This window comes from Dasypus novemcinctus, chromosome 3 (assembly GCF_030445035.2).
Source record: "Dasypus novemcinctus isolate mDasNov1 chromosome 3, mDasNov1.1.hap2, whole genome shotgun sequence".
Lineage (NCBI taxonomy): Eukaryota > Metazoa > Chordata > Mammalia > Cingulata > Dasypodidae > Dasypus > Dasypus novemcinctus.
Genome location: NC_080675.1, coordinates 152,959,590 through 152,983,803, shown reverse-complemented (window position 1 = coordinate 152,983,803; position 24,214 = coordinate 152,959,590). Strand labels below are relative to the sequence as shown.

General features: G+C 37.9%; 1 protein-coding gene across 5 annotated transcripts in view; it reads left to right on the top strand.

The window, feature by feature from the left end:
* Nucleotides 1-24,214, top strand: part of FBXO22 (F-box protein 22) — a 55,414-nt gene that overhangs the window by 7,538 nt on the left and 23,662 nt on the right. For all 5 annotated transcript variants that reach the window (XM_012528894.4, XM_058294580.2, XM_071214316.1 and 2 more), the window contains exons 5-6: nt 7,742-7,906; nt 21,188-21,353. In XM_012528894.4, coding sequence (XP_012384348.1) covers nt 7,742-7,906; nt 21,188-21,353 — 331 coding nt within the window. The remainder of the gene's footprint in view (nt 1-7,741; nt 7,907-21,187; nt 21,354-24,214) is intronic.

Genomic DNA, 24,214 nt, shown 5'->3' with positions numbered 1-24,214 from the left:
TGAGTTTTCCTTAAATAAATGATCTGATTTTTACCATTACTGTTACCAGTGAATGCTTATGTAGAATCTTAGTTTTCATTTCTTACATTATTTCTTCAGAGAACCTACTTGAAGCCTGCCTTTTTTTTTCCTTGCCTCATTCTGCAGTTTTGATCTCCCTACCTTATAAATTCACTTGTGATCTTGATGTAGGGAATAAATTATCCTTCTTATGGTTTCTCGTTCTTCCACAGCTAAGTGTTTCATTCAGCCAGTTCTTTGCATATTCCAACAAAACTTCCACTGAAATGGTGGATCTGATTCCTTTTTAGCCCACAGTATAGTGCTTGTTTCTGAAATAGTCTTTGACTACTAACTTGTCTTCTTTAGGTTGGCAAAATGTTAAATTTGAGAAAACTTGTTCTTAAAGGTGCTGACATCTTTTTTTCTTAACTGAGATAGTCTTTACTTACAGTGAAATGTATAATCTTAGTTGTACAATTTAATGAGTTTTGACAAATTTATACCATCCTGTAATTAATAGGCCTATCAAGATATACACTGTTTTCATCACTCCAGAAAGTTCTTCATGCCCTCTTCCTGTCAACCCCTCTCAGCCACAGGAAACTCCTGTTCTGATTTCTGTGATCATAGAGTAGTTTTCCTGTTGTTGACTATTATATAAACAGTATGTACTTATGTCTTGGCTTCTTTTACATAGATTACATTTTAAAAAAAAGAAAACATAATGTTTTAGAGATTTATCCATATTGTGTGTATCAGTAGTTCATTCATTTCTTTAAAAAAATTTCTTCAGTAGCATTCTATTATTTTCCCTTTTGATGGATGTTTGGGTTGTTTCTTGTTTTGGGCTATTATGAATGAAGCTGTTATGAACCTTTTTGTATAAGACCTTTTGTGGACATATATTTTCATTCTTGGGTAATTAGCAAGAAATGGAATTGCTAGGTCTTAGGGTTGGTATATATTTAACTTTATAAGAAACTGCCAAACTGTTTTCCAAAGTTTTTGTACTATTCACTCACCAACAATTTATGAGAGTTCCAGTTATTCCATATCCTTGCTAACACTTAGTGCCATTAGTTTTTTCTTTTCAACTTTATTTTGTACATTTAATAATTGAAAATATAAACAATAATTTAAAAAAAAGAAATCACAATTGAATAAAAAACATTTCACAACTAAATGTACTGGATACATATGAGGTTTTTTAATCTTACAATATGTTACACAAAATAGTTCATAGTAATGCAATCATACAGTGTTTGTCCTTTGGTGTCTGGCTTGCTTCACTAAACATAATGTTCTCCAGGTTCATCCATGTTGTCATATGCTTTACAACTTCATTTGTACTTATACCTGCATAATAATCCATCTGTGAATATACCACAGTTTGTTTATCCATTCCTCGGTTGATGGATACCTGGGTTGTTTCCAACTTTTGGCGGTCTTGAATAATGCTTCTTTGAATATCAGTGTGCAGATGTCTGTTCATGTCATTGCTCTCAGTTCTTCTGGGTATATACCTAGTAGTGGCATTGCAGGGTCATGTGGAAAGTCTATATTCAGCTTCTTTAGGAACTGCCAAATACTCCTCCACAGTGGCTGTACCATTCTTCATTCTCACCAACAGTGAATAAGTGTTCCTGTCTCCCTACATCCTCTCCAGCACTTGTAGCTTTGTCTTTTTAAAGTGGCTGTTCTGATAGGTGTGAAATGATATCTCATTGTAGTTTTGATTTGCATTTCCCTAATTAGTGATGTTGAGCATTTCTTCATGTGCTTTTATTTATTCATTCATTCATTCATTCCTCTCCCCTTCTCCCCCCCCAACCTGGTTGTCTGTTCTCTGTGTCTATTTGCTGCGTTGCCTTCTTTGTCCGCTTCTGTTTTTGTCAGTGGCACGGGACTCTGTGTTTCTTTTTGTTGCGTCATTGTCGTTGTGTCAGCTCTCCATGTGGGCAGCGCCATTCTTAGGCAGGCTGCACTTTCTTTCACACTGGGCGGCTCTCCTTATGGGGCGCACTACTTGCGCGTGGGGCTTCCCTACGCAGGGGGCACCCCTGAGTGGCAGGGCACTCCTTGCGCACATCAGCACTGCGCATGGGCCAGCTCCACACGGGTCACGGAGTCCTGGGGTTTGAACCGCGGACCTCCCATGTGGATAATTTTCCCCCCTCTTCAGTTTTTTGGAAGAGTTTAAACAGGAATGGTGTTAATTCTTTTTGAAATGCTTGGTAGAATTCACCTATGAAGCCATCTGGTCCTGGACTTTCCCTTGCAGGGAGATTTTTGATGATGAATTCAGTCTCTTTAAATATGATTTGTTTTTAAGTTCTTGTACTTGTTGTAGCATCATTGTAGGTTGGTTTTGCATTTCTGGGGATTTGTCCATTTCATCCAGGTTGTCTAGTTGTTGGCATACAGTTTCTTCTGATAATGCCTTCTTATGATCCTTTTTACTTCTGTACGGTCAGTTGTAACTTCCCCCCTTTCATTTCTGATAGTATTTATTTGCATCTTCTCTCCTTTTTCTTTATTAGTCTAGCCAGAGGTTTGTCAATTTTATTGATCTTCTCAAAGAACCAACTTTTGGTTTTCTTGATTTTCTCTATTGTTTTTTTGTTTTCAATTTCATTTATTTCTGCTCTAATCTTTATTTCTTTCCTTCTGCTTGCTTTGGGATTGGTTTGCTGTTCTCTTTCTAGTTTCTTTAGTTGTTTAGCTAAGTCTTTAAGTTTAACTCTTCTTTTTCAGTATAGGCATTTAGGGCTATAAATTTTCCTTTCAACACTGCCTTCACTGTACCCCATAAGTTTTGATAAGTTGTGTTCTCATTTTCATTTGTATGAAAGTATTTACTGATTCCATTTGCAATTTCTTCTTTGACCCACTGATTATTTAGGAGTGTGTTGTTCAGCCTGCTCACATTTGTGAATTTACTTTTTTCCTGTCTATTATTGCTTTTTGGTTTCATTCCATTATCTGTGAAGGTGCTTTGTATAGTTTCAATCTTTTTTAAATTTATTGAGAGCTGCATTATACCCTAACATGTGGTGTATCTTGGAGAAGATCCTTGGGTACTTGAGAAGAATGTATAACCCGCTGAGTTTGGGTGCAGTGTTCTGATTATATCTGTTAAGTTTAACTCATTTAAACATCATATTGTTTGAGCTCTCTGTTTCCTTGTTGATATTTTGTGTAGTTGTGCTGTCTAATAATGTGAGTGGGATACTGAAGTCTCCAATGATTATTGTGTAGATGTTTGTTTTTCCCTTCAGTTTTGCCAGAGTTTGTCTTGTATATTTTGGGGCACCCTGGTTAGGTGCATAGATATTTAGTACTGTTATATCTTCCTGATGGATTGTCCCTTTTATTAATATATAATGGCCTTCTGTATCTCTTATAACTTTTTGCATATAAAGTCTGTCTTGTCTGATATTAATACAGCTACCCCTGTTCTTTTTTTCTATTTACCCAATGTGTCTTTTTCCAGCCTTTCACTTTTACCCATTTTGTATCCTTAGGTCTAAGGTGAGTTTCTTATAAGCAGTAAATGGATGGCTCATGTTTTTTATTCATTCCGACAGCCTGTATCTTTTGTTTGGGGAGCTTAATCCATTCACATTCAGTGATATTACTGTAAATGTATTATTTACTTCCACCATTTTATTCTTTGGTTTTCTTACCTTGTATCATATTTTAGTCTGTCTTTTTACTCTTTTACTTATCCTTTCTCTAGTTTTTCTTCTATACTCTCATCCAGGTTTCTCTCTTCTGTCTTTTCATTTCAGGCTCTAAGACTTCCTTTAATATTTCCTGCAAAGGTAGATTTTTTGCAAACTCTTAGTTTCTGTTTGTTTGTGAATATTTTATACTCATCTTCATATTTGAAGGACAGTTTTTCTGGATAATGAATTGAATTCTCAGCTGGCGGTTTTTCTCTTTCCATGTCCTAATTGTATCATACCACTGTCTTCTCACCTCCATGTTCTCTGAAGAGAAATCAGCACTAATTCTTACTGGACGTTCCTTGTACATGATGATTTGCTCTGAGAATTTTCTCTTTGACAGTTCACATTCTGAGTAGTATGTGTCTTGGGTTTATTCTGATCAGGGGTACAATGTGTTTCTTGGACATGTAAGTTCATTTCTTTCTTGAGAGTTGGGAAATTTTCAGCTATTATTTCCTCAAATACTCTTTCTGCCCCTTTTCCCTTCTTTTCTCCTTATGAAATCCCCATGACATATTTTTGCGTTTTGTGTTGTCATTCAACTCTCTGAGCCCCTGCTAAATTTTTTCCATTCTTTCCTCTCTTCGGTTTTAGCTGTTCCATCTTTGGTATCACTTCTTCTCTCTCCTGTCATTTCGAGTATGCTGCTGTATTCCTGTAATGTGTTTTCGATCTCACCTATTGTGTCTTATTCCCATGAGCACTGTTACTTTTCTGTTCAGGATTTCAATTTTTTTTTTTTGCGCTCACTCAATGTCTTCTTGGTGTCATTTATCTCTGTAGTCATATTGTCTTTCTACCATTAACTTGATTTTGGAAATTTGTGCATGTCTCACTAATTAGTTCTCTCAAATCCTGTGTCTCTGCTGTGGCTTGATATATTCCTTTTCTTGTGCCATGTCTTCCATTTTCTTAGTATGGCTCATAATGTTTTGCTGTTGTCTAGGCATCTGATTAGGATGTAGTTTACTCAGATGCTCTATTTCTTTATCTTTTGGAGGGATTTAGTGGTGGGAAGCTGTTTGTTACCATGGCTTTTAAAAAATATATATATATTATGTATTTTTAAAAGATACATAGATCACACAAAATGTTACCACGGATTTTTGATTCTTAGCTTGACTTGGATTGTTAGGATTATCTCTGGCAGTTGCTCAAAACTGGGCTCTGGTGCCAGTAATTGGTTGCAGACTGGCTTCCTAGGGTCCTTGAGGAGAGAAGCTATAAAGGCCAGAAAAAGCTTCTCTCACTTATTTTTAATTTTCTTACGTCTGCTTCCTTGGTCTGCCAGCAGATGGTGTTCTTTGGCAGACCTCAGTTCAGTGCCTGGTTAGAGTGTATTTGTTGCAACACAGACAGGATCAATGTGATAGAGCTTCCTGTCTGGAGGTTGAAAGCCTTGTAATTCACACTTTGTCTGAGACGTTTCTCCAGCCTTCTCTGGCAGCCTCCTCCCTCTTCCTTCCACTCTCCTCTGATGCCTCAGCAATCAGCCCCTGGTAGTACAGGTAGAGATTGCGAGGGTTGGGTAGCTTTAGCCCCTTGCTGGTTCCCAAGGCAAACAATAGTGCAGCCCCACCCAGCTCGAAGATCTCCTGGGACAGAGGTAGACCAAATTTGTGAGTCAAGAGCTGAGTTCCTCTCTGTCCCCTTTATTGGGGTGGTAGATCCCTGGAGCCCTCTTTTTTTCTGTAGAGGCAGGCCCAGAGGCCTAAGAATTCTAAAGTTTCTCTAGTGTAGGGGAGGGTGCCAGCAGCAGCAGCTGTTGGATTTAACTCAGAGTTTTGTCCTTATGATTCCCCTCCTTTGTCCCTTTCTCCCTTTGGTCGGCGTCCAGCCTTCACCTGGTGTCCTAAATCCTAGAAGATCTTTTATTCATGCTGTTTCAGCCTATGCTCTAGTTATTTTTCTGGAGGAAAAGAGTCCTGTGTCTTTCTAGGCCACCCTCTTCCCCGAAGTCATTATTTTTAATTTCAGCCATTCTGGTGGGTAAGAGGAGGCTTTTCATGGTGAATTTAATTTGTATTTTTCTTGTGGTTGAAATACTTCTCTATTGACCTGTTCACATGCTTATTGGCTGTTTGTATAATTGCTTTTATGAAGTGCCCATTTCTTTTATTGAAATATGTTTTTGCTAATACTATGTAAGAGTTCTTTATATGTCTTGATACAAATCCTTTGTCAGAAATAGGTGTAGAAAATATTTTCTCCCAGTCTGGCTTGACTTTTTATTTTCTCAGCAGTGCCTTTTGAGGTTTAAGCCATTTTTATTTTGGTGAAATTCAGCTTACAAGTTTTTTTTAATGATTGGTATTTTTTGTCTTTGAGAAATCTTTACCTTCTACTAAGGTATTCTTCTATGTATTCTAGAAGCTGTATAATTTAAATTTTTACATTTCATTCTATGATGCGTGGTGCATTAGTTTTTGTGTACCGTGTAAAGTGAAGATTCGGGGTTCCTTTTTCCTGTATGTTTATCCAGTTATTCTATCACTTGTTGTTGAAGACTTTCTGTTCCCTATTAAATTGCCTAGGCACCACTGACTGCATGTATGTGTGTGTTTTTGTATTTTACTATGTTCCACTGACCTGCTCATCTTTCTTTTTGCCAATATCACACTGTCTTGATTACTGTAGTTGTGTAGTAGGTCTTGAAGTAGTGTGAGTCTTCCAACTTTGTTCTTTTCAGGATTGTTTTGGCATTCTGGGTTCTTTGCAATTCTACATATATTTTAGAATTAAGCTTGTCAATTTCTACCAAAAAAATGTCTCTTGAGATCGATTATTTTTGTCTACTATGGAAAATTTTCAAATTCCTTTTTTGTTATGATATTTTTGTGCAAGAAAGGGACCTTACAGTAAACTCTGAAATTTTATCTTCATGATTTTAATTCAGAATATATTGTCTGGAGTTGGATTTGATTCTGAAGTTTTGTCTTTGACTATTTTCTTTTCATTTTGCCCGAAGTTTGGTTTCTAAAGTTTCTTTATAAAAAAGTGTTTACTTAATTTTTACATTAGTAATAGCCATTTATTGTAAGAAAAAAAAGTTTAGGAGATACGGAAAAGCAAAAAAAAACCAAAACATTATGTACCTTTAAGTACCACAGTGTTAACCACTCTATTAACATTTTGTTGTGTTGTCTAACCGTTCTTTCAATGGCTAGCATTTTACATGGAAAAGTATATGTATGTGTGTGTATGTATATGTATGTGCATTCATAATATATAAGAATATTTTCTATAGATTTGTAGCTACCTTTAAAAAACTTCAAACAAAACTTACAATCATATTTCCATTGTAATAACTAGATACCTCTCACCATTCATAATGGCTATATTCTAGTGTATAAATAAAATTTTATTTAAATGCCAGTGGAGGGCATTTAGGTTTTTTCCTTTTATTTCCTATTTAAAATTCTTGGATAGAAATACTTAATATGTATACACTTTATATAGTTGTCCAGTGAACACTCTTTTTTTTTTTTTTTTTTGAGATACTGGGACTGGGGATATACCTGGGACCTCGAATATGAGAAGCCGGCATTCAACCATTGAGACACATTGGCTCCCCTGAGTTGGCTTTTACATTTGTTTGCTTGTTGTTTTGTTTCGTTTCATTTTTTAGGAGGCATCGGGAACTAAACCGGGACCTCCCACGTAGGAAGCAGGTGCTCAACTGCTTGAACCACAGTAAACACTTTTATACTCTTCATCTATGTTCACCAATTTAAAATATTTTGCGACATTTTCTTTTTCTCTCTCTTTTTGACAAAAACATTTCTTGCTGAACCAACTAAAATTAAGTTGAAGAAATCATGGCACTATATCCCTAAATATTTCAAAGTTGAAAATTTTTAACTGAGATAGTGGCCTGTTAGCTTAGAGATTATCTTAGTGATCCTGCAGTACAGTTATCTAGGTGGGACTTGTTAAATAATAGTCTTACAAAATGGAATTTTAGTATTGTATTGAATCTGTTTATGAAACTTTAACTTTTCTTCTAGTGACTCCTATGGGCTCAAGCAGTAATCGACCTCAGGAAATAGAGATTGGAGAATCTGGTTTTGCTCTGTTATTTCCTCAAATTGAAGGAATAAAAATACAGCCCTTTCATTTTATTAAGGATCCAAAGAATATAACACTAGAAAGGCATCAACTCACTGAAGTCGGTAAGTTACTATTATTTATCATTAGTTGCCCATTTTGTTAATTACTTTTGCTTATGTTTTTAATTCTGGCTAGTAGGTGTATGTTAGAATCCTTTGGAAGAATCTGAATCATGAAGTCATATGTTACTAGAACTATGAGTAATCCAAGCTAGTGACTAACAGAAGTACCTTTTTGTTAGAATTGATTTACTTTTTACATTTTACTTGAATTAAGGCCTGAAGGAACCAGAGATGAAAAAAATTCCATACATATCTGTTGAAATTCAACTTATTTACAAGTCTAAAGAGCAAGAGTTGTGCTAGGAAATACTGGCCAGCATAAGCTTGGCTGGAGTAAATGGGTCATGAAAGGTGAATTGGAAGAGGCAAAGGGTTGGCATAGTGCTTAACTCCAATTCAGAAGCTTTTAATTTAGAATAGTAAGCAAAAACTAGGTACTCAAATAAGGTCTTACCTTTATCTATATCTGCAAATAAACTGCTTAGGCTTGTTTAATTAGGATTTTCTTAACCAAGTTGTTGATTAAAGTATTTCCAGTTTAGTATTCACATAAAAAGTATTCAGTGGTACAGAATACCTTGTTTTAGTATAGGTCAGTCAGCATGTAGAGATAAACCTCCATCACTTGAAATATCACTGAACCCTGGAAAATAAAGAATATTTAGGGGAAACGGACTTGGCCCAGTGGTTAGGGCGTCCGTCTACCACATGGGAGGTCTGCGGTTCAAACCCCGGGCCTCCTTGACCCGTGTGGAGCTGGCCCGTGCACAGTGCTGATGTGTGCAAGGAGTGCCCTGACACGCAGGGGTGTCCCACGCGCAACAAGTGCGCCCTGTAAGGAGAGCCGCCCAGCGCAAAAGAAAGTGCAGCCTGCCCAGGAATGGCGCCGCCCACACTGACAACAACCGAAGTGGACAAAGAAACAAGACACAGCAAATAGACACAGAGAACAGACAACCAGGGGAGGAGGGGAAATTAAATAAATAAATCTTAAAAAAAAAAAAAAAAGAATATTTAGCAGCAAAAGGAAAACTTGTGATTTCTAAATATGGATCATTTTATGTGCACAGAAGATGGAGGAATCTGAAGTGATTAGGAGTGAGTGGTTGGAGGCTGTGGCAAGGGATATGCCTTATACACAGAGTACCAGCTTATGTTCCTGAACCCAATACCAGGCGGAATTTTTTCTATGCTTTGTAACCTTTGAAACCATCCTATTCATGTCAGTATCCCTTAAGGGTTGGTAAACTCTTTCTGTAAAGGGCCAGAGTAAATATTTTAGGTTTTGTAGGCTATGTGATCTCTGTTGGAACTATTCAACTCTACCATTGGATTGTGAAAGCAGGCATAGATAATACATAACAATGAATGGCTGCGTCCTAATAAAATTTTACTTAGAAAAATAAGATGTGGGCTGGATTTGGCCCATGGATTGTAGTTTGTCTACCCCTGCCTTATAGTGTTGAACCACAGTCAGTAGAAGATCTTTAATGAAAAGCCCACAATAAGCAGAAAGAAGTCTGAATTTTCTCTCATGAATTGGCAGTGCCCCTAAAGACAGGGACCTTGTGTTTGATAATTAGTTTTACTAGATTTTATGTATAGGCAATACCATAATCTGACCCAGCATCATAGTGCATATAATTATATGTGTGTGTGTATACACACATATACACATACTTTCTCTTATAATCTTTTTAAGCAAATCTTACCAAAATGGTGTATTTTTTTTTTTTTTTTTAAGATTTATTTTTTATTTATTTCTCTCCCCTTCCCTCCTGGCCCAGTTTAGTTTTCCGTTCTCTGTGTCTACCTCCCGTGCGCTCCTCTGTGACTGCTCCCATCCCCACCAGTAGCACTGGGACTCCCTGCCGCGGCATCCTGTTGTGCCAGTGTCATTCCCAGGCAGGCTTCACCTTTCTTCGTGCTAAGCAGCTCTCCCCATGGGGCATGGCATGGCACTCCCTGATGCGTGGCATGGCACTCCCCATGCACATCAACACCGCGCATGGGTCAGCTCCACACAGGTCAAGGAAGCCCCGGGGTTTGAACTGCGGACCTCCCATGTGGTAGGCAGACACCCCATCCATTGGGCCAAGTCCACCTCCCAAAATGGTGTATTTTTAAAAGGAGGCATAGGTTGTTCTAAAGTTTGTGTGGTATCCTTTATTAAAATTAGTCTGTGGAATGAGAAAAGAATAATGTGCAAGCACTGAATCCTTATGGGAAAAAAGCAAAAATACTTTGGCAGAATTTCTTAAAAAGCCAATGTTTATTCCTTAAAAATGAATTAGTGCATCCTAAGTGTCAGTCATTGATTGTGCTAGGTTCTAAAGGTCTTTTGTTGAAGATGACATTAGTCTTGCCTCCTGGTGCTTCCAGTCTCTCAACACACGCAGACTGAATAAACAGCTAAGGATACGATAAGTGTTACCAAGGAGAAACCCAGAAGGGCTAGAAAACACATAACTAGGGGATTTAATCCTGTCTGGAGTGCTAGGGATGTAAGTGCCATTTCATCAGAGCCCTAAGAACAAATTAGGTGGTGTTCAGGGTGGGTGGTGATCCCTCAGATGTTCAGTAGTGGGGAGTATTGTAGGTGGTCTTTACCTTCTTTCTGGAATGCTCACAAGAATAGAGCAAGGTAGCCAAATATCAAAGATAGGAAATAGAAAGGACCTGATAACTCACAGGATTTAAATGTTGTGGATTCACACAGTTCATTTGTGAAACATGAAGAATACCAGGGTTTGCAGAGTATTGAAAGCAAGGAATGTGTGAGGGAGTTGATGTAAGATGAAGTGGAAGAGGCAAGTTGGAGACTAGATCATGCCTTGTAGGACAAGGTAAGAATTTTTACTTAGGGGCAGTAGGAAGCCAGGATTCTAAACATAGAAGTGATATAATCCGATAGGTCTTTTGAAAATAGCAATCTGGCTGCTGTGTGGTGATTAGTTTGGAGAACTATAAGAGTGGATGCAAGAAAAACAAGAAGCCATTGCAGAAGTTAAGGCGAGAAGTGAAGGCAACTTGGGCTAGGGTTAGTGGCAAGTGGAGTTGAAGAGAAATGGTTTGATTCAAGATTACATTTGGAAATGCAGTTAAATAACTGCTTAAATGTTGGGAATTGAGAATGAGGGCAAGTGACAGCCATGTCACCCTGGTTTCTAGTGAGTGTGGCTGCAGGTGAGGTGAGGAATTTACTGCAGTGAAGGATAAACTGGGTCACAGGTTGGAAGAATCAGATCATCAGTTCTGTTTTAGACATGTTGCATTTGAAATGGAGATATTGATTAGACAATTGATTATGTGGGTCTGGGAGTCAGACGAGTGGTCTGGACCAAAGATATATAAATTTGGGTATCATCAAGTAATCAGTTATAATTAAAGCAAATAGGGACTAGCGCAATGATTTGAGTGGGAAGGATAGGGCAGGACCTGGTCTTGTAGTTGATGATTGATACTGATGTAATAGTATATCTCTTTCTCCCTTGTGCTTTTATGTTGAAGACTTTATTATATCTACTCAAATAAGGAGACTCTAGCAATTTTCACACTTTTCTTTTAAACAGTTCATTTCTAAATGAAATCTTACAGGGTACACCAGTATAAAAAGAAAGCAGATAAGAGTCAAGCTGCTTAAGTGAAGGGAATCTGTAAGGTCTACATCTGAAGTTGCTTAGCATCTCCCCTACCTACCTCTGGGACACCTTTGAAACCTTGTGCCCACTGGAGCACAGTCTGAAAGCCACAGCTGTAGTAGAGGGGTAAGGAGCCTCCCTCGTGAAGATGCTCGTGTACTTCCTCCTCAAAGACTTTTTATAATACATTTGAGAGGCTCTGGCATTGAAAGCAGGGTCTGGCAGCTGTCAGTGTTTATTGTTATATTGACAATTGTGTTTACTACTGATAAAATAGCTGGAGAAGGCAGCCTCAGGACTGCTGATTATTCATGAAATGGAGAGTTGAGCTTAAGAAAGCCAGAACCTCTTTCCTCCTTTGAGAATGTGTCAGGCATTCAGTCTTTTACAAAGACATTCTTCTGACAGTTTCCTAGGTAAAGCTCAAATTTATAACATTGGGGAACAGTGGTTTTCTGGATTTCAGTTTTATTCGCAGACTCACATTAGAAAAATCTACCACTGATTTTTTAAGGTCAAGAGAAGTCCTAAGAAACCTCATGCTTTTGTTCTTGGAAGGAGAATAGAGGTGGGAAGTTTCTGTGTGCTTTCTGTAGCCCAGTAGATACCAGTTCCTTTCTGGCAGCCAGTTCTACATTAAGACATACTTCTTATGTTTGATTTGAGTTGGGTCCTATTATATGGGATAAAATTTGCAAAGTTTATTGTTAATTACCCTCATAGGCTTTCCCAGAAGTTAAACATTACATAACAAGTTGTTATGGCCATTAAATAACTTAATTTCTGAAAATTACTTAGAACAGTGTCTGACACATAGTGCTGTCAGTGTTTATTGTTATATTGACAGTCTAGTGATCTAGTTTGTGGGTTGTTTGGGTCCTGTCTCCTTTTCTGCTTTCTGGTCCTTTGATTCCTCCTCTTGAACTCTGCCAGCAACTGAGAGAGGGTAAAAACTAAGTTTTAATTATATAGTTGATCAAAATTCCAAAAATTTTTGAACGATGAATTTTTAAAATTATCTGGGGATTTCAGAATATTGAGGGGGCAGTTGTGAAGCAGAGGGAAATGGTGCTAAAGCCTAAGTTACTGAACTTCGTCTACTTTAAAAGTTGTCCAGCCCTTGAAAAAGCCTAAGATAATGCCGATGCTCTGTTACGCTTTCCTACCTTTTGTGGTATACTTTAATGAACTTCATTGAACTACAGGAATGAAGTCCTAGAATACTCAAACTGTCATAGGCCTTGTGGTGCTTGCTTACAGACAGTGGTGAGTGGCAGAATATAACCTACCCCATGCTACAGTTCCATGTTCATGGAGTTGATTAATGTGTGGATCTTTTTATTTATTCCCTATCAAACTTCTCATTGTACAACGTCAGAGATATTTTGGGATGAGGCTTATCTCAAAAAGCATGATAACTATGTGCAAGCCAGAGCAACACAGATGATCCCCCTCTAGTTTTGAGGATGGAATGCAAGGCTGCTTTTTCTAAATTTGATGTTTTACTTTACTTGAGATTAATTTGACTTAAAGGGAAGTGTTACTTAATCTTCAGCATTTCATTACTGGTCAGATAAACTTAAATCATGTCAGGAACCTCAGTTTAGCCAACAATTGTTTGTTAGTTATCCTTTATTGAGTCCTTGCTGTGTCTCAGGCACTGGCTTGGGTCAGGTACTGTGTGACATTATCTTATTTAATTACCACAACCACTCTGAGATTCGCTTTGGTCCCAGTTTTAGGTGAGGAACCTGAACTTGGGAAAGTCATCTTGTTCAGAGTCATGACCAGGTCTGACTCCAAAGGCCACATCCTTAACATGCTAACTTTTGTCTCCTGACTTAAAAAGGATATGCATGAAAATATAGGTTGGGAAGCAGATGTGGCTCAAGTAGTTGGGTGCTTGCCTACCACATGGGAGGTCCCAGCTTTGGTTCCCAGTGCGTCCTCGAGAGGTTGAGCAAGCAAGCTGACATGAGGGGCTGGCGCCGTGATCTGATGCAAAAGGATGATGCAGTGAAGAGACACAATGAGAAACACAGTGAAAGACTCAATAAGCAGGGAACAGTGGTGGCTCAAGCGATTGGGTACCTCCCCCTCCTGCATTAGAGGTCCCAGGTTTGGTTCCTGGTGCCTCCGAAAGAAAAAAAAAAGATGAGCAGACATAGCATACAACGAGCAGACACAGATCAGACAGCGAGTGCAAACAATAAAGTATGTGGGCATAGATAAATAAGTAAGTAAATAAATAAATAGATCTTTTTAAAAAGGGAAGGAAATGGTGCTAAGAGGATGGACCTAAGAAGTTTCGGGGAACGGTAGCTACCTGTGTCCAAGAATCATGCATGGTATCAGTATCTCATTTTCATTTTAACTGGACATTTTCTTTAAAGTTGATTTTCTATGTGCATTTAGGTTATATCACTTTCAAATATGTCATAAAGCAGTTGTCTTTAGAATTGCTTCTTTAGAAATGAACATGCAAACTGAATGTATTTTCAAGCATTCCTGACCTTTTTTTGGAACAGTTCTTCATAGTTGGCTCTCTCAAATCTGAAACTTATCTTGGTGTTTAAATGTGTTTTTTTCCCTTTAATCCTTCCAGCTAAGTCATAGCTGTAGTGAATTTATATTCTGCCTTATTTGAAAATGAATTTAAGGCAGCCTATAAAGATACATACAATATCAATTGAGGAAATCTGAATTTAGGGACATATGTAGGAGGAATACATTGAAGCTGGGATGAGGGTCTTGTCAGATTTTCTCTAGGTTCTTGGCTAAGCTACAGAAAATGAATTTCAAGAGCAAGCCAGGTTAGTTAGGCCAGTGATTTATTAAGGAATGATGAGAAGAGAAATGGAAGAAAATAGCAGATCATGGGTCCCTAGTAGAGAGGAAGGTGCTGAAGAGTGATAAAGAGGGCTGATATACAGACTACAGTTCTTCATTACAGATTATAAATCCCCAGGTTTACCTGTGTATTGATCCAGGGTGGGGGCAAAGAATGCCATAACGGGGCAGAAGGCAGGAACCAGGGCCAGTTTGGCCTTTGTGCTTGCTTTTTGAATTTAATTATACCTCCCCTTTGCTAATGACGGGAGGAGTTCCCGCTGTTTTGTTTTGGTTGATTACCCTACCCATCAATCCCCCCAGAAGAACCCAATGATAAGGCCCCTAGAGAATATGCAGGGGCTCTCCTGGCTGCCAGAGGAGATCTCGTTCTGAATGGGGTTCTCGCAAATTCTTCCAGCAGCCATCTTGGGGTACCAATTTCCACGTGGGCTTTTTTCCAGACTCCAGGTTCATCTGTTGATTCCCTGTTTTACTAGCCTGCCTCAAGGATAGTACATAAAATGCCTACCACCAACATTTGCTAGGGGTGGGTCACAGATTTGGCTCTGAGTGTGCTAGAAGCCAACTTGGAAGAATCATGGTACTTCCCAGTTTTCAGAGAATTGAGGTAAATTTCTCCAGTGAGTCCACAGTGCCCTTATAATAAAAAGAATCATTTTTTAAAAAGTTGTTTCTTATTATGTTTCTGTGTGTACCCTAGTGGCATCACCCCAAATATGATCCAAAGAAAAAAAAAAAGCAACTTTGTGTGTGTGGGGTCCAAACCATTGAGGTCTGTTTACTAAACTCTGCTTAATCTGAAAGAATGTTTAGAGAAGCCAAGGAATAGATGGTCCACATAAAGGCAGGCAGTCCCTGGTAACTTAATCTCACAGCTGGAGTTCAAGTAATAAATGATTTGGAGATTGCACTTTCTATAGTTAGCTATATAAAGTAAGTAGAGTCATCTGCCTAAAAAACAGCTGAACTGGAAATAATGACCAGCTTTCTTGAAGTGGAAAGACCTAAAACACTTGTCCCAAAGGCCATCCTATTACTCCAGGGAGGTAAACTGAGGCAAGAAGGAGGGCAGTGCCAAGATTTACCTCAAAAAGATTTTGATGTCTTTGATAACATGGGCAAAAGCCCCCTACCAAAGCCCCAGAGTTCTGTGTAAGGAATTGGCAAACTATTGTCTTTGTTGCAGCTACTCAACTCTATCATTGTAGTACACAGGCAGCCAATATGTAAATGATGGGCATGGGTGTGTTTCTTGGTAAAACTTTATTTACAAAAACAAACAAAGGGCAGATGGCTTTTTTTTAATTAATTTTTTTTTAAACTTTAGATTTACATAAATCTTTAGATTTACATAAACTTTAGATTACATAAATGTTACATAGAAAATATATGTATATTTTTTACATATACCCCACCCCCACATACACTTTCCCACATTAACAACATCTTTCATTAGTGTGGTACATTTGTTACAATTGATGAACACATATTGAAGCATTGCTGCTAACCGTGGTCTATAGTTTTACATTATGGTTTGCACTCTGTCCCGCACAGTTTTGTAGGTTATGACAAAATGTAAAATGGCCTGTATCTGTCATTGCAGTGTCATATAGGACAGTTTCAGTTCCTGAAAATACCCCCATATTATACCTATTCTTCCCTCTCCCTCCCCTCAGAACCTCTCTGGTGGCACTGCCTTTATATCAGTGATACAGGTTCTTCCTTTGCTAGAATAATAAGTTGGTAATCGAATAATAATGTCTGCTTTAGTCCATTGTTCATTCCCCAATCTTGAGGATTTTGGATGGTGATGCCCATTCTGTTTCTAATTGAGAGGGGCCTTAGATCCCATGGGGCAGATGGATGGAGCTGTCTTGCTTAATGGATGCAGAACTCTCTGTTCCTTGGGGTCGATGTTGTCCATCATCATCTCCTTGTTGTCCTCAGTGAGTCCAGGAATTGGAGAGAGGTCTTGGAACTCTGCTGAGGTTCAGGGCTCAACTGGCACGTGAGCAGACCAAAGATTTAAGTCTCTGGGACATACATTTAACAAATATAGTGCTAATTATAGGTTCAAATAAAAGGGGCAGAGGAGCCAGTGTAGGGAAACTATAAATGAGTCTCTCTTACACTGGGGAGCATAAATTCCAAAGTAAGGCCCACTGACAGTGTGCCAGATTCCTGAGCTTCTCTGCTCTGCTCTTAGTGTCTCTGGAGCCCTCAGGTGCCCCCCTGTTTGAGACACTGTTTACTATGGCAGTCAATGAGATCCTGCTGAGACTTGCATAAGCTTAACCTCTGGAATGACCTCCCTACTCACTTTGAAATCTCTTAGCCATATAAACTCATTTTTATTTAATATTTCTCCCTTTTGATCAAGGTCTTTTTCTAGATGCACTGCTAGTTGGTGCTTGGTAACAATCCATCATGCCAGGTAGAAGTATAATTTTGGCTGGAAGATAATTTTGAGAACAATATTACCAGAAGTTAATACCAGTTGATAAAAACAGTCCTAATAAAGCATCCATAGACCACTTAACTTCTTCAACTTTTCAGATTTATAGAAAAGTTGCAAGAATAGTATAAAGAATTCCCATATACCCTTCACCAATATTTCCCAAATGTTAACGCTCTTGGTCTCTGTATGTATGTACAAAAAATATATATATAAATTTTTTGTCTGAACCATTTTAGAGCAAGTCACAGACATAAGGCCATTTTATTCCTAAATACTTCATTGTATATTTCCTAAAAGCAGGAATATTCTCTTACATAACTACAATAAAATTACCAAATCAGGAAGTTGGCATCAATAGATGCTATTAGCCAACCTACAGACTTTATTTTATATTTTGTTAATTTTCTTCATAATGTCCTTTATAGCAAAGAGAGATACAGTTTCAGAGTTTAAGCATCCACTCCAGCATCCACTTTTTATTTATTTGCCTGATTTTGGATTTACTCAAGTGAGTCTTTTCCCTGATGTGCACAGTGCCAATACAGTGACAACAGGATTTTGAGAAAAGGGTTTCTTAGCAAGGGCCGGCCCAGCAGAGTCTGGAGGACAAATTTCCTCAGATCAGTCTACCCGAGCTGAAAGCTTTGCTGATTTTTATGTGGTTTACTGGAGGCTAATTTAGTATAATAAGGTAGATGAAGTGAGATTATATGGGGTAGGAGGTGGGTCTTAGTTGAGCATGCGCTGTTTGAAAACATGTTTGGTCACATGTGACATGTAAGAAAATGGTAGTGCAGTGGCAGCTGTGGGCTTGATTTTTACTATTAAAATGAAGCAAAGGTAACTTTTAGGTCAAACTGCTTTTAACTATGCATGTCCTAGTGACCAGACCCAATTCATTCTTTTATTCTAAAGTAAAAGACAAAAATAGGATCAAACCTGGATTTTGGGATTAGATCATCTAATAGTCATTACTATTCATAAAATGAGATAAGCTTCCTCTTAATATATATAAAGGGGATAGAATTTTAAAACTAAGAAAATAGAAACTTTAATAAATCAGTAGGAAAGGTTCTTCTGTCAGAGGTACAGTGAAGCTGTAGTGGCAGCTTCACTCTTTTACCTGCTTTAATCTGGAAAGTTCCACAGCCCTGCTTTCTTTTTCATAACCTTAGCATTTTTGAAGACTCCAGGCCAGATATTTTATAGAATGTCTCTCAATTTGAGTTTTTCTGATATTTCCTCGTTAGACTCGTTACGCATTTTTGGCAGGGATACCACAGAAGTGAGGTGGTATTTTTCTCAGTGCAGTATTATCAGGAGTTGTATATCTCTTTGTCCCATTACTGGTGATGTTAATTTTGGTCATTTGAATAGGTGGTGTCTACCAGTTTTCTCCACTATAAAGTCATATTTTCTGCTTTTTAATGAAAAAATACCTTATGGGGAATACTTCGAGATTGCAAAAATCTTTTCTTCATCAAACTTTTACCCACTGGTGAGATAATCTCCAGTGGATTATATTCTGACCTTGCTTCTTTTAAATTTATATCATAGTTGGAGAGCCATCACTATTCTGGGATGAGTAGTTTGCTTTTGTTTCCTTATCCACAAAAAAACAGAAAGAGAAACATTTTCATATTTGCAAATGACATGATTTTAGCTTCCTGAATTAGCAGATGTGGATAACTGACCCTCCTCTCTCATTATTGCTATTTATAGAAAGAACAGTTTTATACTCTTTTCAAACTTAAGACATCTCTTGGTGGACACTGTAGTATTTAACTTGCTTATAGTTACCAGGCCTACAGAGGAAGGCAACCTGTTCCATTACCTGAGATTTCATTTTGCAACCAGTTTATCCTCTTGAAAGGTTTACCTTGAGGTTACACTGCTTATAATTAAGTGGCTTATGGATGTTTTTCTGGTATTGTTTTTACTGGTTGAGGTATGCCCCTGATCATATTTTATCAATTTTTAAAAGATACCAGGATAAATTAATCACATTCTCTGGCAGGTGGCAGACATTGGGCTCTTGGTGTGATCCCTTACTCATGAATTGAAGAGGACCCCAGAATCTTTGAGGAAAAATTGGTATTGCCACAGTCTTCCCTCAGCCCACCTTGTATGTGGTCATTTCTCAGGTACTTATATCTTAGCCCTTTCAATTTTGAGTGGCAAGGAGTTTGAAATTGTACCCTTGTTAAATACCTGAAGCACCAGATAGTCTGTTGCTAAATACAGAGCTATCTGCTTTATCAGGCAGTCAGCCTGGGCTAAAGTAGGTGTGTTTTCTAAGTTGGGGCAGTGTGTGTGTGTAGCTCCATTAGCTGAGAACAGTTCCATGGGAGTGAGGACGTTTTTATTAATTGAATGAGGATGGTACCTTTGGAAGATTTCAGTGAAAATAATTAGTAAACACTTGTAAAAGAGCAGAGGTTCTTAACCTTTTTTGATCCCTTTGCCAGTCAGGTGAAAACCATGGACGCCTTCTCAGAATGTAGCGGCAGATAGTTTTATGACACTCAACTAGCATCAGGTCTAACAACTACCATAATATTGACGTATGGGTGAGCCCCAAGCGTAAGTGATTTTTCAAGATATGCAACAACTGTAATGTGATATGAAATGAATACTATAATTTATTGCATACATTCATAAGTGAAGGAAATGTTGGATTCAGTTAGAGGTCAGAGAAAATAAAGATAATTTGATTTTTTTCAGTTCAGGGTCACGGACCCAAAGGGGTGGGTGGAGCTCTGATTAAGAATCCCTGGTTTAGACTTAGAAAATGGTAGAAAAGGTGGAGTCAGGAGATAAGGATTTTAATCCAGAATCTACTGTGATTTTGTCCTGGGTTAGTCACTTCTCTCAGATTAATAATCCTTATTTATAAAATAAGACTAGACTTGATCCTACAGGCCTCTTCCAACTCTGAAAATTCATTTTTAAAAATTCCCTCAAAATTAGCTGCCTGGTATTGGAAAAATAAAGATCCCTTAGTAATGGTTTGGTATCATGAAAATACTGGATTTGTATACTAAAATTCTTTTCATTCTTCAAATCTGTGGTTTACTATATGTAAAGAGTAGAGAATTTTAGAAATGTGCCAGAGGCAGTTTCCCAGAATAAGTTATTTGGTGCTAGTAGGTAATTCACCCCCTTTAACCTCAGGTCAGGTAACTGTTAAGTTGGAAGTCATGTGGCCAAGTCAAATAGAAATGCAAATATGTGCTAGGTGTTGGATTTTTTTTTCCTGTTTCAGAGATGTAAACTTTTTGGCCCTGCTAGCAAATTTCAAATTGATAGACTGTTCTGTAACACTTGTTACAGAGGCTTTGGTGACAGCCTGGCAACCAGCTTTGTGGAGCAGTGTGCCCTACAGCCTGTTTCCTGGTAGACTGTGCCGCCCTTCAGTGGTAGCTGCTTTCAGTCACTAGTATCTTATTTGCTACAGAATTGAACATTATCCTGCTTTGGAAAGAACTTCCGATGGATAATCCACCATTACTCCTTTCCTGAAAGAGATAGAAAAACCTGCCTTTTGTTGGTTTGTTAGTTTCCTGAGGTTGCCATAACAAATGACCACAGATTTTGTGGCTTAAACAATAGGAATTTTTTCTCTCATAGTTCTGGTGCCAGAAATCTGAAATCATGGTGTCAGCAGGGCAGTGCTCCCTCTGGGGGCCCTCAGAGAGAATCTTTTCCTTGCCTCCTCCAGCTTCTGGTGGCTGTGGGCAGTCCTGGTCCCAGGACTCCCGTCGATGTCTCTGTGGTCACATTGCCTCCTCTTCTGTCTGTGTGTCTCCCTTCTGTGCATCTCTTATAAGGATACTCATCATTGGGTTTAGGGCCCATCTGGATAATCCAGGTTGACCTCATCTCAAGATCCTTGACTTAATTATATCTGCAAAGATACTTTTTTTCCCAAGTAAAGTAACATTCACAGATTCCAGGGATTTGACATGAACTTATTTTTGGAGGTTACCATTCAACCCACCACAGTTGGTTAGTGCCCTTCTCTCCATTTTCTCTGCATCTTTAAATTCTCACTGCTGCCTATATCTGTAAGTCATTGGTCCCTTCTGTTACAGGTGCTGATGGCCTGTGTAGAACCGGCTTATACCATGGTCCACCAAGTGCTGCTACTCAATTATATAGCAGCTTCTTTACTTGTGTTGAGTGTTGACTAGTATTTTTCAAATGGCAATTTAATTTCCTTAATGTGGAAAAAAATTAATTGTAACCAAGATTTTGAATAGTATTTGACTTTGTAAAAAATAGAAATGACAATTTAAGCACTGATTGCACTTCTTCATTTCTTTGCAGGTCTTTTAGATAACCCTGAGCTTCGTGTGGTCCTTGTATTTGGCTATAACTGCTGTAAGGTGGGGGCCAGTAATTATCTGCACCGTGTAGTCAGCACTTTCAGTGATATGAATATCATTTTGGCTGGAGGCCAGGTGGACAACCTGTCATCACTGACTTCGGAAAAGTATGTCTAACGTCTTCTGTGGATAAAAGAAAATATTCTCAGTTCTTTGTTACTTTGGGTTTTCAAAAAAACATTTAAAGAATTGCTTAAGGTAACAATTCCTTCCATTTTGCTGTTGACATAGGTTAAGGGGCTGACTCAGAATAATTCTGCTTATAGTTGAAGAAAGGCATTTATTTTATATTTTAAGTACTTATTCTTAGTTGGACTCACTCTCCTTAAAATTGCTTTTCAACATACCTATAACAAGTGCTTGCCTGCTGATCTCTCCTTTGACAGCTCTGGTACTCTGTGTGACCTCAGTATGTCACTTCCTCTTTAGTTCTGTTTCCTCTTCTGAAAGAAATATGTGGCTTAACAATGTATTTTATGCTAAAACTTCTAAAAGCCTCTTTATTTTCATTGCTTTATAAGTCCTCTAGAGAAGAAATAATATTACCTGTGGCAGTTCTCTGTTTGGCCACAAAACCTTTTTTCCTGTGGAACATCTTAGAAGACTCCTGGTATTCTTTTTTTTTTTTTTTTTTTTTTTAAACTGTTAAAAACTCCTTTATTGTACAATTGCAAAATAAATAGAAAAATAGATTGAAAGAATGACAAATATTAAAAGAGTGCAAGGCCAGTTTACAATTTAAAAAATTAATTGTAAAAAATAGATAACATAGCAACAAATCTTTATAGATGTAAATAATAATTTAAATATAATAGAAATTAATTATAACAATTCTAATTTTTATATTATAGCTCTATTGGATGTAATAATCCTGGTATTCTTTTACAAACATTTTTGGAAATTCATTATTCTTTGTTTTTAAAAGTTTTTTCAGGCTGAGTAAGCATCTTTGATTTTTTTTTTAAAGATTTATTTATTTATTTATTTAATTCCCCCCCCTCCCCTGGTTGTCTGTTCTTGGTGTCTATTTGCTGCGTCTTGTTTCTTTGTCTGCTTTTTTGTTTCTTTGTCCGCTTCTGTTGTCGTCAGCGGCACAGGAAGTGTGGGCGGTGCCATTCCTGGGCAGGCTGCACTTTCTTTTCACGCTGGGCGGCTTTCCTCATGGGCGCACTCCTTGCGCGTGGGGGCTCCCCCACGCGGGGGACACCCTTGCGTGGCACGGCACTCCTTGCGCGCATCAGCACTGCGCATGGCCAGCTCCACATGGGTCAAGGAGGCCCGGGGTTTGAACCGCGGACCTCCCATATGGTAGACGGACGCCCTAACCACTGGGCCAAAGTCCGTTTCCGCATCTTTGATTTGTTACTAAGGCTTTTGCTTTCAAAGATAAACATGTTTGTTCTGTCTTGGGAGCCTTTACTACCTTTCCATTTTGAATGAAAGTATGGCATATTTTGAGTTTGCACTAATTAAATGGACATCAATATCAGTTTCCAAAAGCAAGAAAATCACACTCCCCTTTCCCGCTCCCTGTAGATGCTTCCTGTAAACACTAGTGTATTTCTTGCTCACTATATCTGTGTTAGTATTTGGATCCTAAAGTGGTGATATGGGACAGACAGAGATCTGTATCTGTAAAATGCAGTATAAGTCATTACAGTTATGGTCTCTCCTGGTAGTCTCCACTGAGAAAAGCCAAGTGTATTGAATTCAAGGCAGTAGGATAGCAAAGAGCATATAAATTTTAGTTTTTATGTATACACCTATTCTCCTGGCTTTCCATGGGTTATTTCTCCTCTTGTCTAACTTCCTTGTCCTGGTGTCTTTGTTTTTACCTTTAAATTATATACAGAGAAGGGCAATGGTGATTAATAAACAATTTACCTTTGAAATGCCAAAATCTCACTCAGGGTTATAACAGCTGAGGTGCTAACCTGGTAGTGTGGCTATCTGTATATCATCTAATTTTTGTAATTAATATGGGATATGTACCTCGAAAAATCATTATTCCTTACATGATACATTAATTTTAATATGCTTATACTGTGTTAATAGAGAAGCCATTAAGTAAATCATAATACATTTTAATGGTTTTAGATACTCCTCTTTTCCCCTCAAAAAAGGTAAAATTGTATGCCAAAGAAGTGTGATGAGGTTAAAAGAACTGTAGAAACAGACCTCAGAAATGGGTCTGTCTCTCCGAAGCTGATTTTACTACTGGTTAGTTTTATCATCTTAGTCAGTTAACCTTTATGGTCCTAATTTCTTGCTAACTTAGTGAATCCTGCCCATTTCATAGACTCAGATGTTGGTATACATGATAAAAATGAAAACTACATATTACTTGTCTTTTCCCCCAGTGAGTGTTCATGATATTACACTTTATAACTTTTTTTTTAAGGAGATACCAGGGATTGAACCCAGGACCTTGCACATGGGAAGCAGGCACTCAACCACTGAGTTATATGTGCTCCCCACTGAGAGTTGTTTTTTTCTTGTTGTTTGTTTTTGGGAGATACCAGGGATCAAACCCAGGATCTCGTACATGGGAAGCAGGACTCAACCACTTGAGCTACATCCATTCCCTACACCTTATAACTTTTAGCAATATTTTAGAATTTCTTTTGTTAGTTTTTAAAAAACCTACTAGACAAATAACAAGAAAACATGAATTTTTACCATCAAATTAAGCTGAATTCTAGGCCCAGAGCAGTAAACAAGGTAGAGAGAGATGTAATCATATTTCTTTATGGACCAAACAATATAAGCCTAAAAATTTTGGAGTTATGGGTTCTTGATAAAATTATCTTCCATGATTGTATTTTTAATATACCTCTTACAGAATTTGACAGCTCAGGTAGGGAAAAAATATGTCAAAGATGCAAATAATACAAAAAAGCATCCTTAACAGCTATTTTAGTATATGAGTATGTGAATAAAATTTAGGTTTAAGGAAATCAGAAAAGTA